Source organism: Perissodus microlepis, chromosome 23, assembly GCF_051167445.1.
Source record: "Perissodus microlepis isolate ML-2025 ecotype Zambia chromosome 23, ASM5116744v1, whole genome shotgun sequence".
Lineage (NCBI taxonomy): Eukaryota > Metazoa > Chordata > Actinopteri > Cichliformes > Cichlidae > Perissodus > Perissodus microlepis.
The window spans coordinates 30,908,516-30,928,308 of record NC_140482.1 but is presented as its reverse complement, the minus strand read 5'-3'; the positions used below and the strand labels follow the sequence as shown (position 1 = coordinate 30,928,308).

Sequence of the window (19,793 nt, the reverse complement as noted above, 5' to 3'; positions counted from 1 at the left end):
CCAACTCCCATCCACCTGAATGCAATGTGATGAAATGACATTTTTGTGATAATGAACACTTCATCAGTCCCACACAGACGAACCAAATACTTTGGTCTTTGTTTCCAGCGGGTAGCACTTCATTGCGATGATCTGTTTATTAGATCCTACTGAGTACATGTTGCCAAAACCCAGATATTCTTAATATTCTCAGGCAGTTTTGTTTATCTAGTGCAGGGGTCCCCAATTCCAGTCCACGAGGGCCGGTGTCCCTGCAGGTTTTAGATGTGTCCTTGATCCATCACAGCCGATTTAAATGGATAAATTAACTTCTCAACATGTCTTGAAGTTCTCCAGAGGCCTGGTAATGAACTAATCATGTGATTCAGGTGTGCTGACCCAGGGTAAGATCTAAAACCTGCAGGGACACCGGCCCTCGTGGACTGGGATTGGGGACCCCTGATCTAGTGTCTCCTTACTGTGGGTGTAGTTTTCACAGGACTCTGCAACGTGCTGAAAAACCAAGTGCATCCTTACTTTTTCCATAGGAATTAAGAGGGCAAGTAGCAGCCTTGTGCTGCTAATCAAATCTGATTGATCATCAGTCAGCGTGAGCACCTCCATAAAAGCAGACGTTGTGGTGGTTTGCTGGTCTGGATCATTCAGGTGTGTGTTAACACCATGCCAAGCAACTGTTGCTGTCCACCAATCTGTGAACAGTTATGAGGCTCATTCTATCCAGGACAGCTGCCAGTTTTCCAAAAAATTGGACATCCCAATAAATTCACCAAAAAGTTCACGACAGAGCAATTAGAAGAAGACTGAACACGTATGGCTTGGTTGGAAGAGTTGACAGGAGAAGGCCTCTTCTCTCTAAGACAAACATGGCAGCAAGGCTTAGGCTCTCAAAGCTACATCTAAACAAACAACACGACTTCTGGAACAATTTCATATGAAGCCCAAGTGTAGATCTTTGTCCAAAGTGCACAGCAACATGTTTGAAGTAAACCAAACACATGATATCAGGACAAACACAAACACTACAAACGCTGACCAAGAAGTACTCTGTATACCAAAGTGTACTAAACTCATATCAAATATGAGGCCATTTTTCTGACAGCTAAAACTTGCCTAAACCGATTCATGAAACAGGAAAATTATCCCAAGCACTGCAGCAAAAATTCTACAGAATGACTGAAAAAGAAACGAATCAAGGTGCTGGTCTAGTTAAAGTCCAGACCTCAGCCTGACTGAAATCCTGTGGTGGGACCTTAAAAACAAATCCATCAAACTTCATAAAAATTCATCCATTTGAGAGAAAGTCAAAGACCAGCTAGTTTCTTTTTTAAAAAAATCATTAATGGCATCTATCTATCTATATAGACATATATCTATATATATATATATCTATATATATATATATATATATATATATATATATATATATATATATATATATATATATATATATATCTAGATAGATAGATAGATATTTAAAAACAGTGGTTGCATGTGTAACATGTGATAAAGGTTTTGTTTTTTACTGTGTGAGCAATCTGCTAATATAAATCTGTGAAAATCTGCTAGTCAGTGTTTTTATGTATATGAACATGTTTTCCTGCTGTAAAGGGAGATGTCAGATGGTGTTTCTTGTTCTCTCTCAGGTTGGATCGCTATCTTGGGTGCGCTCTGGCTTTTGGTTCTGGCTGACATTCAGGATTTTGAGATCATCTTGCACCGTGTGGAGTGGGCCACGCTGCTGTTTTTTGCCGGCCTCTTCGTTTTGATGGAGGTATTTAACATACAGGCCGAGTTTCTGGCATTTAACGGAAAGCTCGTTTCTATTTTTTTCCAAAGGAATTTTGGACCACAAATCGAACAGTGAAAACCAAAAACTGATGCCAAACAACAACTTTTAATTAGAGCCACTTGAAGCATCCAGATCTAAGATAAATGTAGGTTTAGCTGGGGTCTGCTCTGACGAGCAGCTTCACAGGACACTAAGGAAAAACAGAATCAATGCATAGATTCAATTGACAGTGCAGCTGGCAGTCAGCTCGCAATGTGCAAAGTAATTATCTGTATTGTCACCCATGAGCTTCAATGAAAGGATGTAAAGAAAAGTGTCCTGTCAGCACAGTGAGGGCTTTGTTGTTTCTCTCTTTGTGGGCAAAACTACAACACAGTGTAGAGTCAGTGAAGCAGTGCTCACCAGCACATGAATAATATTCAATCTCAGGAATGATAACAAGGATACATCTGTCTCTGTCTATTTAATAGCCACTAAATGGAAACCAAATTGCTTTTCTTCTTTCGGTTTAATCTCACCTTTAAGTGATTCTCTTCTGATTTTTTTTCTTATTAATCTTCTCCTCTTCCTTTTTCAGGCTTTAGCCCAGCTGCAGCTTATTGACTATATTGGAGAACAGACAGCACTGCTTATAAAAGTAAGTTTCCCCTTTGATTCTGAACCTTTACAGTCATCTCTCAGGTCTCTGTGCGGCTGGCATCGCTGATAATTGGGCACAGGTGATGCGATATTGCATTCCATGCATATCGATCCTTTTGTTCTGCCTGGCTCGCAATTCAATTCTTTTCTTTGCATCTGACTCCTGCAGGCAGCTGAAGGGGTCTGAAGTAATTTTCACCCATATTCTTGCCTCTGTGCGTCATGCGAGCGAGGTGTCTCTTAGCAGAGAATTGCACCAGTAATAGCTACGTCAGCTTGTGTTTAGACTGCGGGCCCCTGCGAGCCTAATAATGACACATGACAGGTAGTGTGCTATTTGTGGTTTGTGACCCACTCGGTGTCCCAGAACCATGGACAACATGCTGTGAGAGCTGCATGGCCTTTCTCTCTTCATAGGGCTGCAGGACAGCTGAAATAAAGGAGGAGACTCTGTTTTCCTTACTGTCGCCATGAAGAGGGTTCAAATCACACCACATGCGGTGAACCAGCCTCGCTGTGCGCCTACAGCACAGATAACACTCAAAGCCACCACCTGTGGTTGTGTCACACATTCAAACAGCTTCATCCTCTCAGCTTCTGCTCCCCGAGGAGGGGTTCGGTGTCAGAGACTGAACATAATTGTTGTGTTTGATTTAAATCAGCGAAGGCAGAGAGAGGGCGTGTGCGTGTGAGCGGCAATAAAAGTAGCAGTTATCTGTCACTCTTATCTCCCCTGTCAGGCGGTGCCAGAAGACCAGCGCTTGGCTATAGCCATTATCTTGGTGATGTGGGTCTCGGCTCTGGCTTCTTCTCTCATTGACAACATTCCCTTCACTGCCACCATGGTAAGAGCCCTGAGCCTGATATCACAGCTGCAGCATATCACACTCTTACACAAACAAATCACATGCAGATTCTGTGACATGGAAGAGAGGCGATTTATAATGTGTAGCTACAGCAATTAAATGCTGATACAGAAGTTAAAAGATGTACATACATAACAGGCAGAGATGCAACCAGGGTTTAGGGCTGTATTATGTATTAATCAGATGTGGGAGGAGAAAAACAGGCTGAACATGTGTTAATCATTTCATAATTGGAGGTTTATTTCTGTAAAAACTGTCTGAACAACTACTGGCTCACCACGTCTATTGTCAGCTGTCTTTTCCCCCCAAATTAATAGATTCAGCAGAGATCAATGTTTCAGAGGAGTGCCTCTGTGCTCAATTAAAATGACACTGAGAAAGGAGAAAGATGTTATCCCACTGACAGAATGAGATGTTGCCTGTGAGAATTAAACCATCACATTTTTTGACTAGTCAGTGTGTCCATGGGGGTTTTTGAAAATGTCCTTTTCTCTGATTGTTTTTTTTTTTCGCCCATAGTTTCAGGCCCATGCAAGAATTGCTCTACCTGAAAAGAAGAGCACTTCAAAGCGCGTCACTTTTCAATTCAGTGCACCGCTGATAAGAAGAAAGATGTCCTGATTGGCACAATAGAGTGAGGCTGAGGAAAGATTTGTTTTCCCCCTTCAGTCCGCAGTGATTGAGATTAGGAAATTTATGTATGAATGAATCAATTTAGAAGCATTTTCAAAGCAACAATTCTGCATTTACACTTATTTGCTTTCTGTGCCAGAGTTACAGGAAACTATTGATACTTCACTCATGTCTGTATATAAAAAAATTACCGATCTTGCAGTGAGAACATCGAAACAAGAGGTACATCGGAAGAGGGCAAACAAATATTCTCCTTAAAAACATCCAACTGTTTGTTCATAATCATTTCAAATGCATTTTTTTTAAACTATTTTACCCATTCCTGCAAAAATACATTTAAAGTTTGCTTCCCTAACAAGGGGCAGACATGTAGATTGATATAAAGCAGCTGTCAAAACTGGTACATATTTCAAAATATGAACAATAATGAATAAGACCAGCAAATAAGATCCTATCAGGAAATACTAGCGGTATATGGAGGCCTTAACTCAACTCAGGCATAGGTTTGTTTTCTCATACTTTTGTACACTCTCATATACATGTATTTTCACACTGGAGAAGTCGCCCCTACTGGGTATTAGAAAGAATTCAGAGAAATAATAATACTTTCCAAAAGGAGAACAGTCAGGCTTTATTCATCATGGAGTCCATAAACATGTTATCGTATAGCACTTGCGTCATAACTCCACCACACACACACACACACACACACACACACACACACACACACATCTAATTGACATAATGCTTTCCCTAGCCGCTTACCCTAAACATCAAAAATGAATGCCTAACCTTTAGCCTAAACATGACCTAATTGTAACCCTGACACTAAAACCACATTTTAAGCCTCAAAAATGCCTCGTGGTGACTCTTGGTCCCCACAAGTATAGTGACATCCCAATTTTCTGTCCTCACAAAGGTGTCTAAATATGTATACACACACACACACATCCTTCTTATAGTTAAAAAAAAAGCAAAAATAAGATTTCGCCATATTAAAAACAGTGTATGTAAATTTTCAAGAAAGAGCTGTTTTCATGATTTTAAATCTGTCTCTACAGATTCCTGTTCTCATCAACCTGAGTCAGGATGCAGATGTGAACCTGCCAGTTAAACCGCTCATCTTTGCTTTGGCTATGGGAGCCTGTCTGGGTGGTAAGTATTGCTTCTTGGGCCTCATATGCTGTATTATAAAAATAGTGCATTGCATGTCAGGTTTTGGGAAAAATACACAACAGCCTTCCAGACTCCCTCACAGACATCAGGGACTTTATAGTTTATCCCTGTTTGAAAGGTGTGGATCTTTATTGATGATGGCTGCCAGAAGAAGACAACATATGCTCCAGGTGACAGCCACACTTTGTACAGCTGTGTCGCTCCCCGGGGAGGTCAGGCTGCGCTCTTTGTGGAAGCAGCCTCGGGGCTCTCAGAGATCGCCTCACTCAGGCTCATTCTGCGCCCCAGTGGCCAGCCCTTCATCCGACTGTGGCTCTGCTCCGATGGGAAGGACACAAATGGAGAGAGAGCTGTCATAGTGTTTCAGTTTAATCAACTGCACTGTGACAGGTCTTTATCGACTGGCAGTGTGATGTTGCCCCTGCCAAGCTCCATCCTCACACTGACACCTTTTGAGATGTGGGCAGTATTGAACTGCAGGATGGGTACGCGTGCTGACTGGAAAACAGTCAGACTTAATCTCTTTATGAGATTAAGTCAGAAATTACCAAGACAAAGCTGAAAAGTGATGATGCTCAACAGTATTATAAGACTGTAAAGTACTCATACTCATAATGTTGAAATATTTTATGTTAACTTGTGTTTTGCTCAGCTCTATATTTTTATTATTGGGTTCTTCTAGTGCAGCATTGCACGAGTTGAACACGAGTCCTTACTCATCTTCTACTAAACGTTGATGCAGCCACTCGCTCCACTCTCTTCCTAAAACAAGCATCCTGTCTCTTTATGGTCTCTCTTCCTTAAAAGCACACGTTCCTGTTACTTCTACTGAGTTTCTGCAAACAGGCCGTGATGGTTCTGTGCAGTGTGTCTTCCTCTTGCAGCGGTAGAGGAAACCAACTGAGAAACATAATTTCCCATTCTGAAACAGTAGTTACAGTAGAGATTTGTTCTAAGTGTCAATACAAGACAAACATTTCAGAGATGTGTAAGTAACCAATCACTGAAATGTGCTTTTCTAACTCGTCTTCATTTCCCTTTACAGATAAAAAGAATCATCATCTTCTAACATTAGTCAGCTAAAGATCCACCTTCATAGTGGGCTCTGATTGCAGAAGCTGACTTTCTGGTCTTTAGCTGTTTTGTTTTGTTTTTTTCTGAGAAAAAGAAAACTAATATCCATGGCTCTACTTCTTCAGGAAATGCATAGTATTTCTCATAGTTTTCTTTTCTGGTCAACCTCCAAATTTTTTTTTAAGCAAACTGATGGAAGTATTTCTGAGTCAGACTGAGCAGGTGGGTGGGCGTGCTGTGTTCAGAGCAGAGCTTTTTCTGAAACCGTACAAAGAGAGACCCTCCATTTAATGCCAATCAGATCCAAGAATAGAAAACAAAATGTTTTTGAAACAGGATGTGAAACAGTGCAGCGTTTCAGAGACCCTGACCTGTTTATTTGCAACTTTAGCCATGTTTAATATGAGTGTCCAGCTTTATTTGTTTGCTGGGAAGTAATAAAAAGCAGTTTAGGCAAGGCAAGGCAAGTTTATTTATATAGCACAATTCAACAACAAGGTGATTCAAAGTGCTTTACATAGACATTAAAAAACAAAAACAATAAAAAGCATGATTTAGAATTGATTAAAGAGAAAAAAAAACAGTAGATAAAATCAGTAGTTAAAATATAAGTTTTGAAATTTAAGCTTAAAAGTGTGGATTTGGTGCTTTATTCAAATGCAGCTGAGAATAGGTGAGTCTTCAACCTGGATTTAAATAAATTGAGTGTTTCAGCTGATCTGAGGCTTTCTGGGAGTTTGTTCCAGATATATGGAGCATAAAAGCTGAATGCAGGTTCTCCATGTCTGGTTCTGACTCTGGGAACTGATGAAAGACCGGATCCAGATGACCTGAGGGATCTGGAAGGTTCATACTGGGTCAGGAGGTCACTGATGTATTTTGGTCCTAAACCATTCAGAGCTTTATAGACCAGCATCAGAACTTTAAAGTCTATCCTCTGATGGACAGGCAGCCAGTGTAAAGACCTCAGCGCTGGACTGATGTGGTCCACTTTTTTGGTCTTAGTGAGGACTCGAGCAGCAGAGTTCTGAATGAGCTGTAGATGTCTGTCTGATTTTTTTGGGTAGACCTGTAAAGATGCTGTTACAGTAATCAAGCCTACTAAAGATGAATGGATGGACTAGTTTTTCCAGGTCCTGTTGAGACATCAGATCTTTTATCCTTGAAATATTCTTGAGGTGATAGTAAGCTGATTTTGTTATTGTCTTAATGTGTTTTTCTAAGTTTAGGTCTGCATCCATCACTACACCCAAATTTCTCGCCTGGTTTGTGGTTTTTAGCTGTATAGATTGAAGTTCTCTGGTGACCTGCAATCGTTTTTCTTTGGAACCAAAGACTATTACTTCAGTTTTGTTTTTGTTTAGCTGGAGAAAATTGTGGCACAACCAGTCATTAATTTCCTCAATGCATTTACCAAGAGCCTGTACAGGGCCTCGGTCTCCTGGTGACATTGTGATATAAATTTGTGTGTCATCTGCATAGCTATGATAGTTTATTTTGTTGTTCTTTATAATCTGTGCCAGTGGGAGCATGTAAATGTTAAACAGAAGGGGTCCCAAGATGGAACCTTGGGGAACTCCACATGTGATACTTGTCTGCTCAGATGTGAAGTTACCTATTGATACAAAGTATTTCCTGTTTTCTAAGTATGTTTTGAACCAGTTTAGTACAGTTCCTGAAAGACCTGTCCAGTTCTCCAGTCGTTTGAGTAATATGTTGTGGTCAACTGTATCAAATGCTGCACTGAGATCCAGCAAAACTAAGACTGACATTTTTCCACTGTCTGTATTCAGACATATGTCATTAAACACTTTGGTCAGAGCGGTTTCAGTGCTGTGGTTCTGTCTAAAACCTGACTGGAAGGCATCATAGCAGTTATTCTGTTTTAAGAAGTAATTGAGCTGTTGAGAAACTGCTTTTTCAATGATGTTACTTAAAAATGGGAGATTTGAGATCGGCCTGTGGTTGTTCATTTGTGTCTTGTCAAGATTGTCCTTTTTCAGTATAGGTTTAATTACAGCAGTTTTTAGTGGTTCTGGAAACACACCTGACATTAAAGAAACGTTTTCTCTGACTTTTTTCTCTTTTCTGTTTAGGAAATGGCACATTGATAGGAGCATCAGCCAACGTTGTGTGTGCAGGCATCGCTGAGCAACATGGATATGGCTTTTCCTTCATGGAGTTCTTCAAGTAAGCAAAGGCGCCATTAACAGCACGAAGCAGTCCCATGTACAAAGAGGTCATAAACAGCAAGTTTGAAAAGTTCCTCTGTTCTTGGTTTGTGGTGCTGAAATACGATAGGCTATTCAGCCTGAGGGGCTACTTACACATTTATGTCCATCATATGTTGCATTAGAAATTGCCAACAATGTGTATGCATAGCCTGAGAACATTTAGAGAAAACGTGTCGCACTGAGTATCATGTGACAAAACACGTTTAGTTTGTCTTTGTGCAGCAGGTGCAGCGTTTTGTGAGCAGACTCCAGGAAACAACACGATACGCACGGGTTTGTTATGTAGTGCAAGCAGTGATTTGAGTCTGTGTCCTCTTCAGTGACCCTGTAGAGAAATGTTTACTACAGTGAGTGTGGAGGAAGTCAACCTGCAGCAATATTCTCTCATGTCGACAGAAATAGAAGTCCCCCAGTCACGCTGAACCATGAAAGAGGCATAAACAGTGTAACATATGTGTGACTGATTGAACTGATACTGAGTGAAATCGTCCAACCGTGGAGCCTGATTTCAGAACTCTAGGGTGGTTACAAGAAAAAAAGTCGAATGAATGGCAGAAAATGTGGTTATATCGCAGGCTGGATGGTCAGCAGGCTTCCTATCAGGTTGCCACCTGCTCACTGATAATTTGCACCCTGGTGACACAGCAGTCAGACACACTTTATGGTTTGCTTGTTGGAGAAGACGAAGGGGTCAGTTATGTTGAAAAAAGCATGAATATGAGTCTGATTAGGCTTGATATGCCATTGGGTTGGAACTGCATCGCTATTTTATTTAGGGAACAGTGGAAATGTAATGCGCGTGAGGGTTGAAAAGAGACAAAGTCAGAGGATTTCTTTTGGGATTTGTGTAACAGATTTGAACAGAGACTTGATTTAACATTAAACTTGTGACACTTATGACTGAACGCGGTGTCTGTGGCTGACTGTAGATTATTGTCATCAAAGATCTGAAAGTGTTTTCACTGGATGGAGTGACAGCGCTTTCATCATATCAATCACAGACAACATTTATACTGATATTCTATCTATACTTACCACCTAACATTTTCTGAAGCGCCGCCGTGAAGGTGACATTTCAATTCAATTCAATTCAATTTTATTTATATAGCGCCAAATCACAACAAAAGTCGCCTCAAGGCGCTTCATAGATACAGAGAAAAACCCAACAATCATATGACCCCCTATGAGCATTTCAGTTTGTAGTCTAAAGAACATTGATGTTCCCATTCCCAGTCCTTCCATGTGAAAATCTGGAGACGAGGAGAGCAGGACCGAGCACCCCCAGACAGAACAGACTGGGCTTCATCATATAACAGCGATAAAATTCTGTGATATAAAAAGGAGGAGCTAAGGAAGAGATGGTTTGCAGATGCTGCAGTTGCTTAAGTTGTGTGATCCTGGCTTGATTTTAAGGAAAATGCTAAATTGATTGGCACTTATTAATGCCTTCTACTCAGTACTTTCTAGTATTCACACACGCACATTCTCACACCATTAAATGCCCAAAGGATGTGGACTGGAGGAGTCAGGGATAGGTCCACAGGGACCAACCAAATGTTCTAGCTTTTAGTTCTCAGATGTTTCCCAGTGTCTTCCTCTGTTTTTGAGTGTTTCCTGGTCTGATATTTTGTTAGGAGTTAGTGTTCATGTACTGGTCTCTTGTTTTACTGTGAAAGTTTTCTTCAATTCCCTGTGTGGTTTTGCTTCCCCTTGAGTGATTATCCTGTGTGTCTTCACCTGGTTGTAATTCTTTCGCACATTTTCCCTCATTCCAATCAATAGACCAATAGACTTCCTCTTTGTACTTGTGTGTGTGTGTGTGTGTGTGTGTGTGTGTGTGTTGTCCTGTTCACCTTTTGTTTAAATTCTCTGGCTCCTCGTATTTGCCTTGCTGTCTATACTGTCTATTTTCTCTTGTATTTGGACTTTTTGTTACTTTGTGGATTTTACTATCAGCTTTCTGTTGGAATCCTCCTGCGTTCAGCATTGTGGGTCCTTAAGTCTACATCACTCTGAAAGGCACACCCTAATCAGCTCAGCTGATCAGTCAGGATTGTGACTTTGTGGCCTAACTCAACTAACGCTATACTCAATTTGTTGTTTTCAGTGAGTTGTAATTTATTCTAAAGACTTGCAGAAGTATTGTACCTCCCACATACCTAAGCTACAGGATATGTTACTATGTTACTACTACGTTTTAATATTGTAATCTGATCTGTAGCAGGTTGCTTCATTGATATTCCTATTTACAGCTAATGAGACTGTGGCTGAGAAGAAAAAGAAAAACTGCAGGTGACCTTTGGCATTAAGAAAATTCCACCATTACTTTTTCAACCTTCGTTACCTGCTCAGTTGGCTCTGACATGCTGCTAAAGCCAGTGAAGTAATTGGTGGAAAATGTGTCAGAGTTGGTTAAAGCTCGTTGACAAATTTCTTAGTGCACTTAAAAGACTCTGGGACGTCTGTCTGCAAAGGATTTCATTGAAATGGGGGGAAACAGTTGCAACCCGTCAGCTCTACTTCTCTCCCGCTGTAGCTGTGTTTACAGTTATTGGACAGGAGCATTGCTCTTGGCTGAAGCACTGTCTGTAATTGGATGTCTGTGGCAAGGGTCACTGCTGTTCAGAGAGACAGGCAAGGGGGAGCGAAGTCTGGTCTGCAACTCCGGGCAGCTGGGATTGACTAGTGCTGTATCAGGAGGATGAATTCAGGGGCCAGATGAGCCCACGGGGGCACAAATGCCTTTTTGATAAGCCATCACAAAGGAAAACGAATAGCCTCGAATAGCTCAGCAGTTAGCATGGTCCCTGTTGCTTCCTTCGTGCCTCAAGGCCCTTATCATCCACCTCTCCACAAACCATTAACCTAAAGTGCATCACTAAAGTAACAGCTCTGTATGTTGGTCGGTTGAATAGAAACTGCCACGGGTGCTTGTAATGCTTTACACTCTAGAATAGACCCACTGCAAAATGTACTTGTAAATGCCTATCAATGTAGCAAATTGCTACAGTTTTGAGACACAAAAACAAATGACATTAGACAATGTAAGGTGCTTCAGAGTGTCTTGTTTTTTTGGACCACATGTGGCTCATGTACAGTCACCTGCAGGAAATCTATACAGAAAACAATAAGCCTCTGCACTACAGAGGCAGGTGTTTTAGCTTTATTTCTAATAAACACTGCAATCACGCTCATACATATTTTTGGAGGTTTTTTTGTGTACCGCTTCACAGCTTAAACACTGCACCAGTGTGCTTTTTGTGCTCATTGAATAGAACAGGTCAACCATTATCACAGGGGAGCAGCGCTGCTCTCTCTGTCCTGCAGCCTACACAGTCAGAGAAGCGCAGCCCATTGGTTTATCTAAAGAGTCTTTGAGATTGCATCAGGACTTTCAAAGAGCTCCCATCATATGCAATTAAGTCATTGTGTGAGATCACAAGGTTTGATGGGTTTTTTTTAGACAAGGTGAACCCTGCTCCTCTCTGTGGTATATTGTGGTGTCTTTTTCATGTGCCCCGTGTCCCCTCATGATGTGCCTGTGATCGGGAAATAGGTATTGCTCCGTAGAAAGGGATTCACTCATGCAGAGGTGACCTCAGGCTGTCTGACAGCGATAACAGCCAGACAGCCTCATTTTTCCCACAAGCAATATGTGATTATAGTGTAGTTTAAATGAAAAGCATGTGGTATTAACAGAAACAGAGCAGTGTAGTCAAAGAACTGAATTCTCACATTACAAATCAATATAAACACCAAAGCTGAAGTGGCCCTACATCTGTGCAGCTAAATGCTGCGTTACTGTTCAGTCTGGAGGTGCTTCAGAGCACTGACAGACCTGTTCTATTCCATGCCTTCTCTGTGGTTCATCAACATATGAGGATGCTGACCTCTGCACAAAATAGGTAGCATTAACCACTTTGCATCTTTTTGCACAATATTATTTCCAGTAGCTGTCGGGTGCATATTGACAGCTACACTAAACGCTTTGTGTGTTTGGCTTGCTAAAAAAACCTGTGAGAGCTTCCATTTTAATCAACAAATTCAACACAGATCATCGGCTGCTTTTGTCTTTGTTTAATCAGGACAGAATTTCATGCAGCAGATCTACCACGGCTTGATTGCAAACTGTCATGTGCAAAAACCTAAATTGATGAGAAAGGACTGGACTTAGGAAACTCTTTATTAATATATGGAAAATAAGGTGAAAGGCATTCTATGGAGCACTGAAAAGGAACTATTTTCTTTGGCTCTGGCTCTACTCTGGCAGCTGCAGTTCAACCCCAAGATTGAGAGCGCCACATGGTGATCTAAATCTTGGAAGGGACCACTGGTGAGCTGGGGGGCCAATAGGAAAACAGACTAATAGGTTATTGAAATATGTTGAGCCTGAAGTCAGAGTTTTCAGTGTCTTGAAGGTGGTGCTTTTCATCTGATTAGGTCACCACAGTAACTTATACTGAACTCATAACCTGGTCTAGAATTGATAATAAGGGTTAACACCCTTACACTGTGACACCGTCCTTTGTAGTCAGCCATTCTGAAGAATGTGTTGCTTACAAAGCAGACCCTCATGCAGGGTGGATTTTGAATGACTTCTGTGCTGTAGCAGTGTCTGGCGATGGTAGACAAGAAAAGAAAAAGACAGTTCCTTTCAGGTGCATGAAAATGAAGAACGTTTGGTTAGGAAACTAAGAATGTTACTACTGCAAAATGCTTACACCTTCTAGAGAAAAGGCATTCACCATACTGAAAGTTTAGAGATGTGATACCAGTACTACAGAAGATGCTTTCTTCTGTAGATCTTTTACTTATTTACTTATTATCAGAAAAAATAAAATTATAAATTCTAAACTTAATATATATTATCGAAAATCTTTTTAGTAAATCTTATATTATTTTCATCTTTTCTTCACAGATCCCCTCACTTTTGCTACTGATGCGTAAATAATGATAATCACTCAAAAATGACAATGACCATTAAGACTCAGTTGAGAAACTTTGAAACTGTTTTTTTGTTGCACTTAAAATCATGAAAGTGTTGAAGTGCCTATAAAGCCTTAATATTCTTCAGTCCAAGTACTTATTTGCCATTTCTGCAAGCATATTCACTGGAAACCTCATAATTTAGTTTGAGCAGCAGACATGGTACACTGACTGCAGTTTTCACACAGGCACTTACACATATAAACCCAGATCCTACGAAGTAGAGACACTGTATAAAACAGGTAAAAACAGAACACAATGATTTACAAATCTCATAACCCCATATTGTATTTATAAGAGGACATATAAAACAAAGAAACAAAAAAAAAAAAATGCTTAAATTGACAAAATGTACCCTTTTAGGATAAAAACAAAACCCATCTCGGTAGAGAGAAATGCATCCAGACACTTTTGAACAGAACAGGAAATAGATGGTAGCTGTCTCATTTCAATCAGTAGATGAACTGGCAAATATTTATATTGCATTTACTCACACGCGCACACACACACACGCACACACACACACACACACACACACACTAGATGTGTGGTGGAAATACCTACATGCTATCATAGAAGTAATGTAGGGGTTTTTTTGGCAGTATCATATAACATGAATCAACAGTGGTTCAGTAATATGATCCTTGCAAGTGCTGCAAACATAGCTGAAGTGTGGATCAAGGACTCGAGCTTGTTGTCTCTGGTTGCTATTGTGGCTCCTGTCCTTTAGCTATTGGTTGCAGCTTTTTTTGTTTGGCCCTTCTTCAATCCTTCAGCACTGTGACGCCAAACTGTGATGATTAGTGTCGTTCCCCTGATGTTCAGGTCCCATCTGCAAACAGGACCTGCTGAGATGCTGGGGGACATCTGGTCACCTGATGTTCGTGTCGATCGAGATAGGCTCCGATCGACACTGACAGGAGGTGGAGAGGCATGCTCTGAGAGCTGGCTTGTTTAAGCATAGTTATGTTAGCGACTATTTGTTGTAGGCAGTGAAGGTGAAATGGTTCTAGGTGATTCTTTTGATGTCCCGCACTCTCTTGTTTGTCTTTTTGCCTAGTAAATGATACTATAGGCTGCTGCTGGCGACGACAGAACCCAAACAGCTAAAATAATCAGTCATTTTGTTGGTTTTCTTGATGCTGATAGCCAGCCCAGACTCACTGCAGGCATGGGCAAACTGGTTGATGAGCTGCTGAAGGTCCTCCTTAGTGTCACCTCTCTGAGTTGCATCATCAGAGGAAGATAATTCTCTGATGAGAACTTTAAAAGCCTTGGCCTTCAGCAGACAACCATATATGACTACCGTAGTGACCCGTAAAGGCAGCTAAACATAAGAAAATGAAAAAGAAAACAAAGTTGTGGGCAGCTGCAGTGATCATCAGATACTCATTCTGAACCCAAATGGTCATCTCAGTTCCTTGAGATCCTCTAAGAAGAGGTCATGTCCAGGTTAACTGAAAATACACACAGCAAAGAGACAGGTAACCTTTTGTCTCACTGACAATCAGACTTGCACGGTTAACCTTGCCATTTCATATAAGCATCTGTGTGCTTTATACACATAAAACCACACGTAAGCCAAATATAATGTTTATCGTCATAATAATTGCATTTGAATGAACTGTCATCATTTTGTCTTTAATCCTAATATAAAGATTAACACAGATAATATAGCAGCTGTATGTTTATGTTTTTTTTCCAGGCTGATTTGGCCCAAACTTTTTCTCTTCAGTCTGTCAGAGTGAGAGCAACATCTGCTCTCAATGATATTTTAATGATATGTTCTCTTATTTTTTTAGTCTTAATTAGTCCTTTTCTGCTTTGATGAAGACTGATGGCTGGCACGCTGAATATACATGTAGTTTTTGTTTTTGTCCTCCAAAGTGATCCGTGGCACAGAGTGAGGATGAACAGATCTCTGGCCCTCGGAGCTGCCATGTGTCCATATAGGACATGGTAGACATCCAAACACGAGCCATCTGCAGTTCAGGAGTCATCTAAGGACACATTTTAATTAAGGAGACTAATTCAGGGATGAGAAGCAGAAACATACATGGCAGCAGTCACCACCAATGCTTCATGCAGGGGACTACATTTCAGTCATTACATTCAGAAGAAAGCTGGCCTTTAAAAATGTCACCATGTGAAGCCATTTCTGTTTCAATAAACAACTTTGGACTAATGAGATGTGTGCATGCAGCCGAGGACTTTTTAGATTGTTCCGTTGTACGCAATGTGCATGTCTCGGAGCATCTGCTAGCTTTAGCGTGCAGGAAGACAAGCCTTCACCTGCAGGCTGATGTGTCCTTGATCAAGACGCTGAATTTTTAACGGCTCTGAGCGGCTGTGCAGCTCTGACCTCCCTGTGCTGCAGGCTGAGTGAAGACAGAGTTAGCTGTGGAGCTCAGCAAAGTGTCACACATCAATAAGACTGGGTTTTGCAATAATTTGGTTTTCTTTATATGAGGAGTTGGACTGTCTCTGGCTGCCAAAGGTCAAAATATGACTCTCACAAAGATAGGTGATAATAAAGAGAAGAAAAATCCCTGTAAGATAAAGGTCTTTTATTACTTTTTCAAACCTAGCTTTAGTGCCAGGATTTTTTTAATGCCATTTTTGGTAATATATTTTTTTAAAGGAGAAATTTGAGAGAATAAACCAGGATAAATATAAATGGAAGCTATGACTTCATGTGACATTACACGATGCTTTACACTTATTGAAGCAAATTGCCGTTTGCTTCAGTAAGAGTGAAAGGTGCTGGAGCTATAGTAGAAAATAATAAAAGTAGTAAACAACATTTCTTGACTTCTTGTTCTGGGTGTGCTGGAGCTTACGTTCCTGCTAAACTAACAGCTTCCATTGAATCATGCAACAATAGCAAAATAATAGAAGACACACACTGATGGGAACAATGAATACATTTTAAGATGATGACAACAACTACAAAAACACTGCCAACCAGCTCCTTCTCCAAGGCAAGAGACAAATTACACGAGTTGGTGGACAGAGGGAGCATTTAGTGAGACTCCAAATAATTTTTCTTAAAATGGTCATATTGGTGGAGGTTGAGCTCTGTGACTTTTCTGAGTGGCTAACTATATTTATCTCAACAAAAGAAAACAAGTGAAGCATAGATCTAGTTCAGGACAGTTTATACCATCCTGTTAATTCAAATGGCTAATCTAGGGCACATCTGCAAGCCACTTGACAACCCACCTGTCCCCCTGCTCCTCCTTTATTGCTGTTTCTGACTTTCTGTATATGCCCTGATCAGAGACAGGCCCCCACATGCAGGTTACTGCAGCCCGTAAATCTTTTTATTCCACTAATCCTGACTGAAGTGCTGATCATTGCAACTAATTTGCTCTTCTCTTGTTTTGTACAGGCTGGGATTCCCCATGATGATAATGACATGCATGATCGGCATGTGCTACCTGCTGGCCACGCACATTGGACTGGGATGGAACATGTGAACTGTACCTGCTGCACAGAGATCCAAAGAAACTGTGTGACCACTCCTCCAAGAGTCTGAGTTCACTGTAACGTGAAGTGTAACCTGACTGCTCAGTTTACCGGCATTATATGAAGCATTGCAGCCATATTTTTCAAAGCACGGAAAAGTGGTGTCTTTGAGTAAAGTGTAGACCATCAGGGACCAGATTTATCTGAACTTTGACCAAAATGCAAGAAATTTCTGAAACAAAAATGTCACCAGTCCATTATGGTGTACATGGTGCTATGGCTTCACAGGGTAAAATAACTAGTGTAAGCATTTGAAGGTGTGCTCGCTGATGTCAGACTGTCCGTGCTTTTGGAAACAGACAAAAAAGAAACAAAAAAAGAAAAAGTGGCCTGTTTAGAAAACCAATCACGAACATTACACCAGTGGTTTACCAAACTTCTGTTTATATTTACAACAAGATCCAGTGAAAGGGATTTTCTAATGGTTTGTGTCAAAGGCAGCATCAATTTAACTGCAAAGAACCGATGAGACAAGAAAGCAGTTGTAGACTGTGGTCGAAGCATTGTATACCACCTAGTGGATTGTGTACATGTAAACTCACTGATTTATTTCAGCAATCATATTCATCATGTAAATGCTCTCAATGCACTGAACAGCATCTTCTTACTTTATCTGTTTTTCTGTATGCATTGTACAGCCCAACATCCTGAACAGCCAAAAGGAGAACGAAAAAATAAATCGAGGAATAAACTTGCGTGTAAGAATTTATATTTATTACAGATGCTCATCAGGGAAACACAGACTTTAGACACTATTGAAAAACTTTAGACCCGTCTATTCTGCAGCCAGAGGTCAAAAGACCTTCCAGGAATGGTGATGCTATTTTCCAGAGGATTGACTGTTGATCCCTAATCTGGAACCTAACCAGCTCCAAAAGGTACTATGGCGATATAGTCTGGTAAGAAGTGAACCACCTACTTAGCAGAGTAAACCCTGAAGTTCCTTGGATAAGCCCAAAACCTGCACAAGCCAGTGTACTCCTAGTGTCGGTCCCAAGCCCAGATAAATGGGATCCAGGACAGAATCTTTGCCAAGTCAAACGTGCGGCTCATGAAGAACGTGATTCCCTAATCAATCGTTGGTTGATCAGGGTGCCACTGCAAACTGCTACTGTTCGCTGAAGACAAAGAGGAGAGGGTGAAGATTCGTGGATGTAGTTAGGAGAACATGCAGATGATTGGTGTGACAGAGGAGGATGCTAGGGATAGGGTGAGATAGAAGCAGATGCTCAGATGTGCAGATGTGGCGACACCTGAAAAGAAGCAGCTGAATGAAGAAGAGGAAGGGTTTTGGTACAGTAGATAACAGACTGCGTTTCTTGTTTCTGTGTGGGAAATGCTTTCTGGCTCTTCAGTTAGACTGACTCTCTCGAGCTACATTCACAGCTCTACTTTCACCGTTTACCAGCAGTGAGAGAGTAAAACTGACTCTTGTTTTTCCTTTAATGAGTCAGGCTCCGGGCCAGCAAAACTCCAGCAGCACAGATCGATGTACAGCATGCAGTTCCTGTAGGACTGCTGTTCCATATTAACACTTTTTACTCCCAGGGGAACGTGAAGTGGGGGACACCTCAGCTGGTTAGAGTCACTGGAAATATGTAGCATCCACTTTGTTGCCCCTGTCGAACTGTGCTCAGGATCACGGGTAGTTAATTGAAGACCTCAGAGAACTTTATCATTATACATTAATGTATTTAATGTGTTTCAGGATTTAGAGTCATCTATAGCTGGAGGCTCAACCTGCTTTTTTCATCTCCACTAAACTTTAAAACCTCTCTCTCTCTGACACACACAGTCACACGCTGTCAAGAGTGTTTTAGCATGGGATGACAATGACAGCAGATCTACCAGGATCTGAAATACTTCACTATTTACTCAGTGGATCACCCTGATTTTTTTCCTATAAACAGAGAGTTGTGGTTGCCAGATGATGAAAAAAAACTGTAAAAGTGATCCCTGCGTAGGTTCCTCATTCATCTAATTTGTCCCTTGTGGAGGAGATCCCAAGGATTATTGACCCAATACTGATTATGTGAGTCATCACATGAGCCAAAGGGTGAAAAAAAATGGTCAGATTCTGGACCAACAGCATAGATAGTTTGAAAAAAGTCAAGGAGGTTGTCTGTGTTCACTGTGATTGGCCATCACTGATCAGAGGTGGTGAATTATGACAGGAGCCATCAGCTACCTACATTATACTCTTGGTATCCCTTCCCAGGCGCTTCAACCTGCACTCACACCTCCCTCAGGTGATCGATACTGCAAAACATCCAAAATCCCAAAGGGGGATCTCTGAGCCAGCAAGCTCTTGTTTTTGGTTGAATTTTGCACCCTGTCATGTCTACTGAGTTTTTAGTGCTTTCATCCCACATCTTCTGTGTTCCCCCATCTCTGTCTTCATGTTTGGCATTAGGTCTTCATCTCTCACTTCTGGCAAACGCTGTTACAAGGTTACTTCCTGTTTTACTCTGAAAGTTAGTTTCCTCACGCATCTTGTTTTTGTTTTACTTCCTGCTTTTTTCCCCTCTGATCTCATCAGTGTTACTAGTTTAATTTCACATGTGCTTTTTACTAGGGGTACAACGATACACAAAATTCACGGTTCGGTTCGATACTTTGGTGTCACGGTTCGATATTTTTTCGATACAAAAAAATGTTCATGCCTTTTTAATTTGTCATTTATTAAGATTATAAATATATATTTTAACTCAAAAGTACAGTTTTTTAATTTAATGTTGCTGAAACAACAAAATAATAATAATAATAAAAAATCTATCTGATCGAGAAATCACTCATCATTGGAAAAGAGAGTTTATTACAGAGAAATGGCTCTTTCCAAAATAGAAGCTATACTATACGCTTCTTCTG

The 19,793-nt window shown here is 40.8% G+C and overlaps 1 protein-coding gene across 1 annotated transcript in view; it reads left to right on the top strand.

The window, feature by feature from the left end:
- oca2 (oculocutaneous albinism II) overlaps nucleotides 1–17,616 on the top strand; it is a 57,158-nt gene extending 39,542 nt beyond the window's left edge. The window contains exons 19-24 of the mRNA XM_084921996.1: nucleotides 1,644–1,771; nucleotides 2,367–2,426; nucleotides 3,169–3,273; nucleotides 4,989–5,082; nucleotides 8,274–8,367; nucleotides 16,789–17,616. Of these exons, the coding sequence (XP_084778122.1) occupies nucleotides 1,644–1,771; nucleotides 2,367–2,426; nucleotides 3,169–3,273; nucleotides 4,989–5,082; nucleotides 8,274–8,367; nucleotides 16,789–16,876 (569 nt within the window). The 3' untranslated portion in view covers nucleotides 16,877–17,616. The remainder of the gene's footprint in view (nucleotides 1–1,643; nucleotides 1,772–2,366; nucleotides 2,427–3,168; nucleotides 3,274–4,988; nucleotides 5,083–8,273; nucleotides 8,368–16,788) is intronic.
- The last annotated feature ends 2,177 nt before the right edge of the window (nucleotides 17,617–19,793 follow it).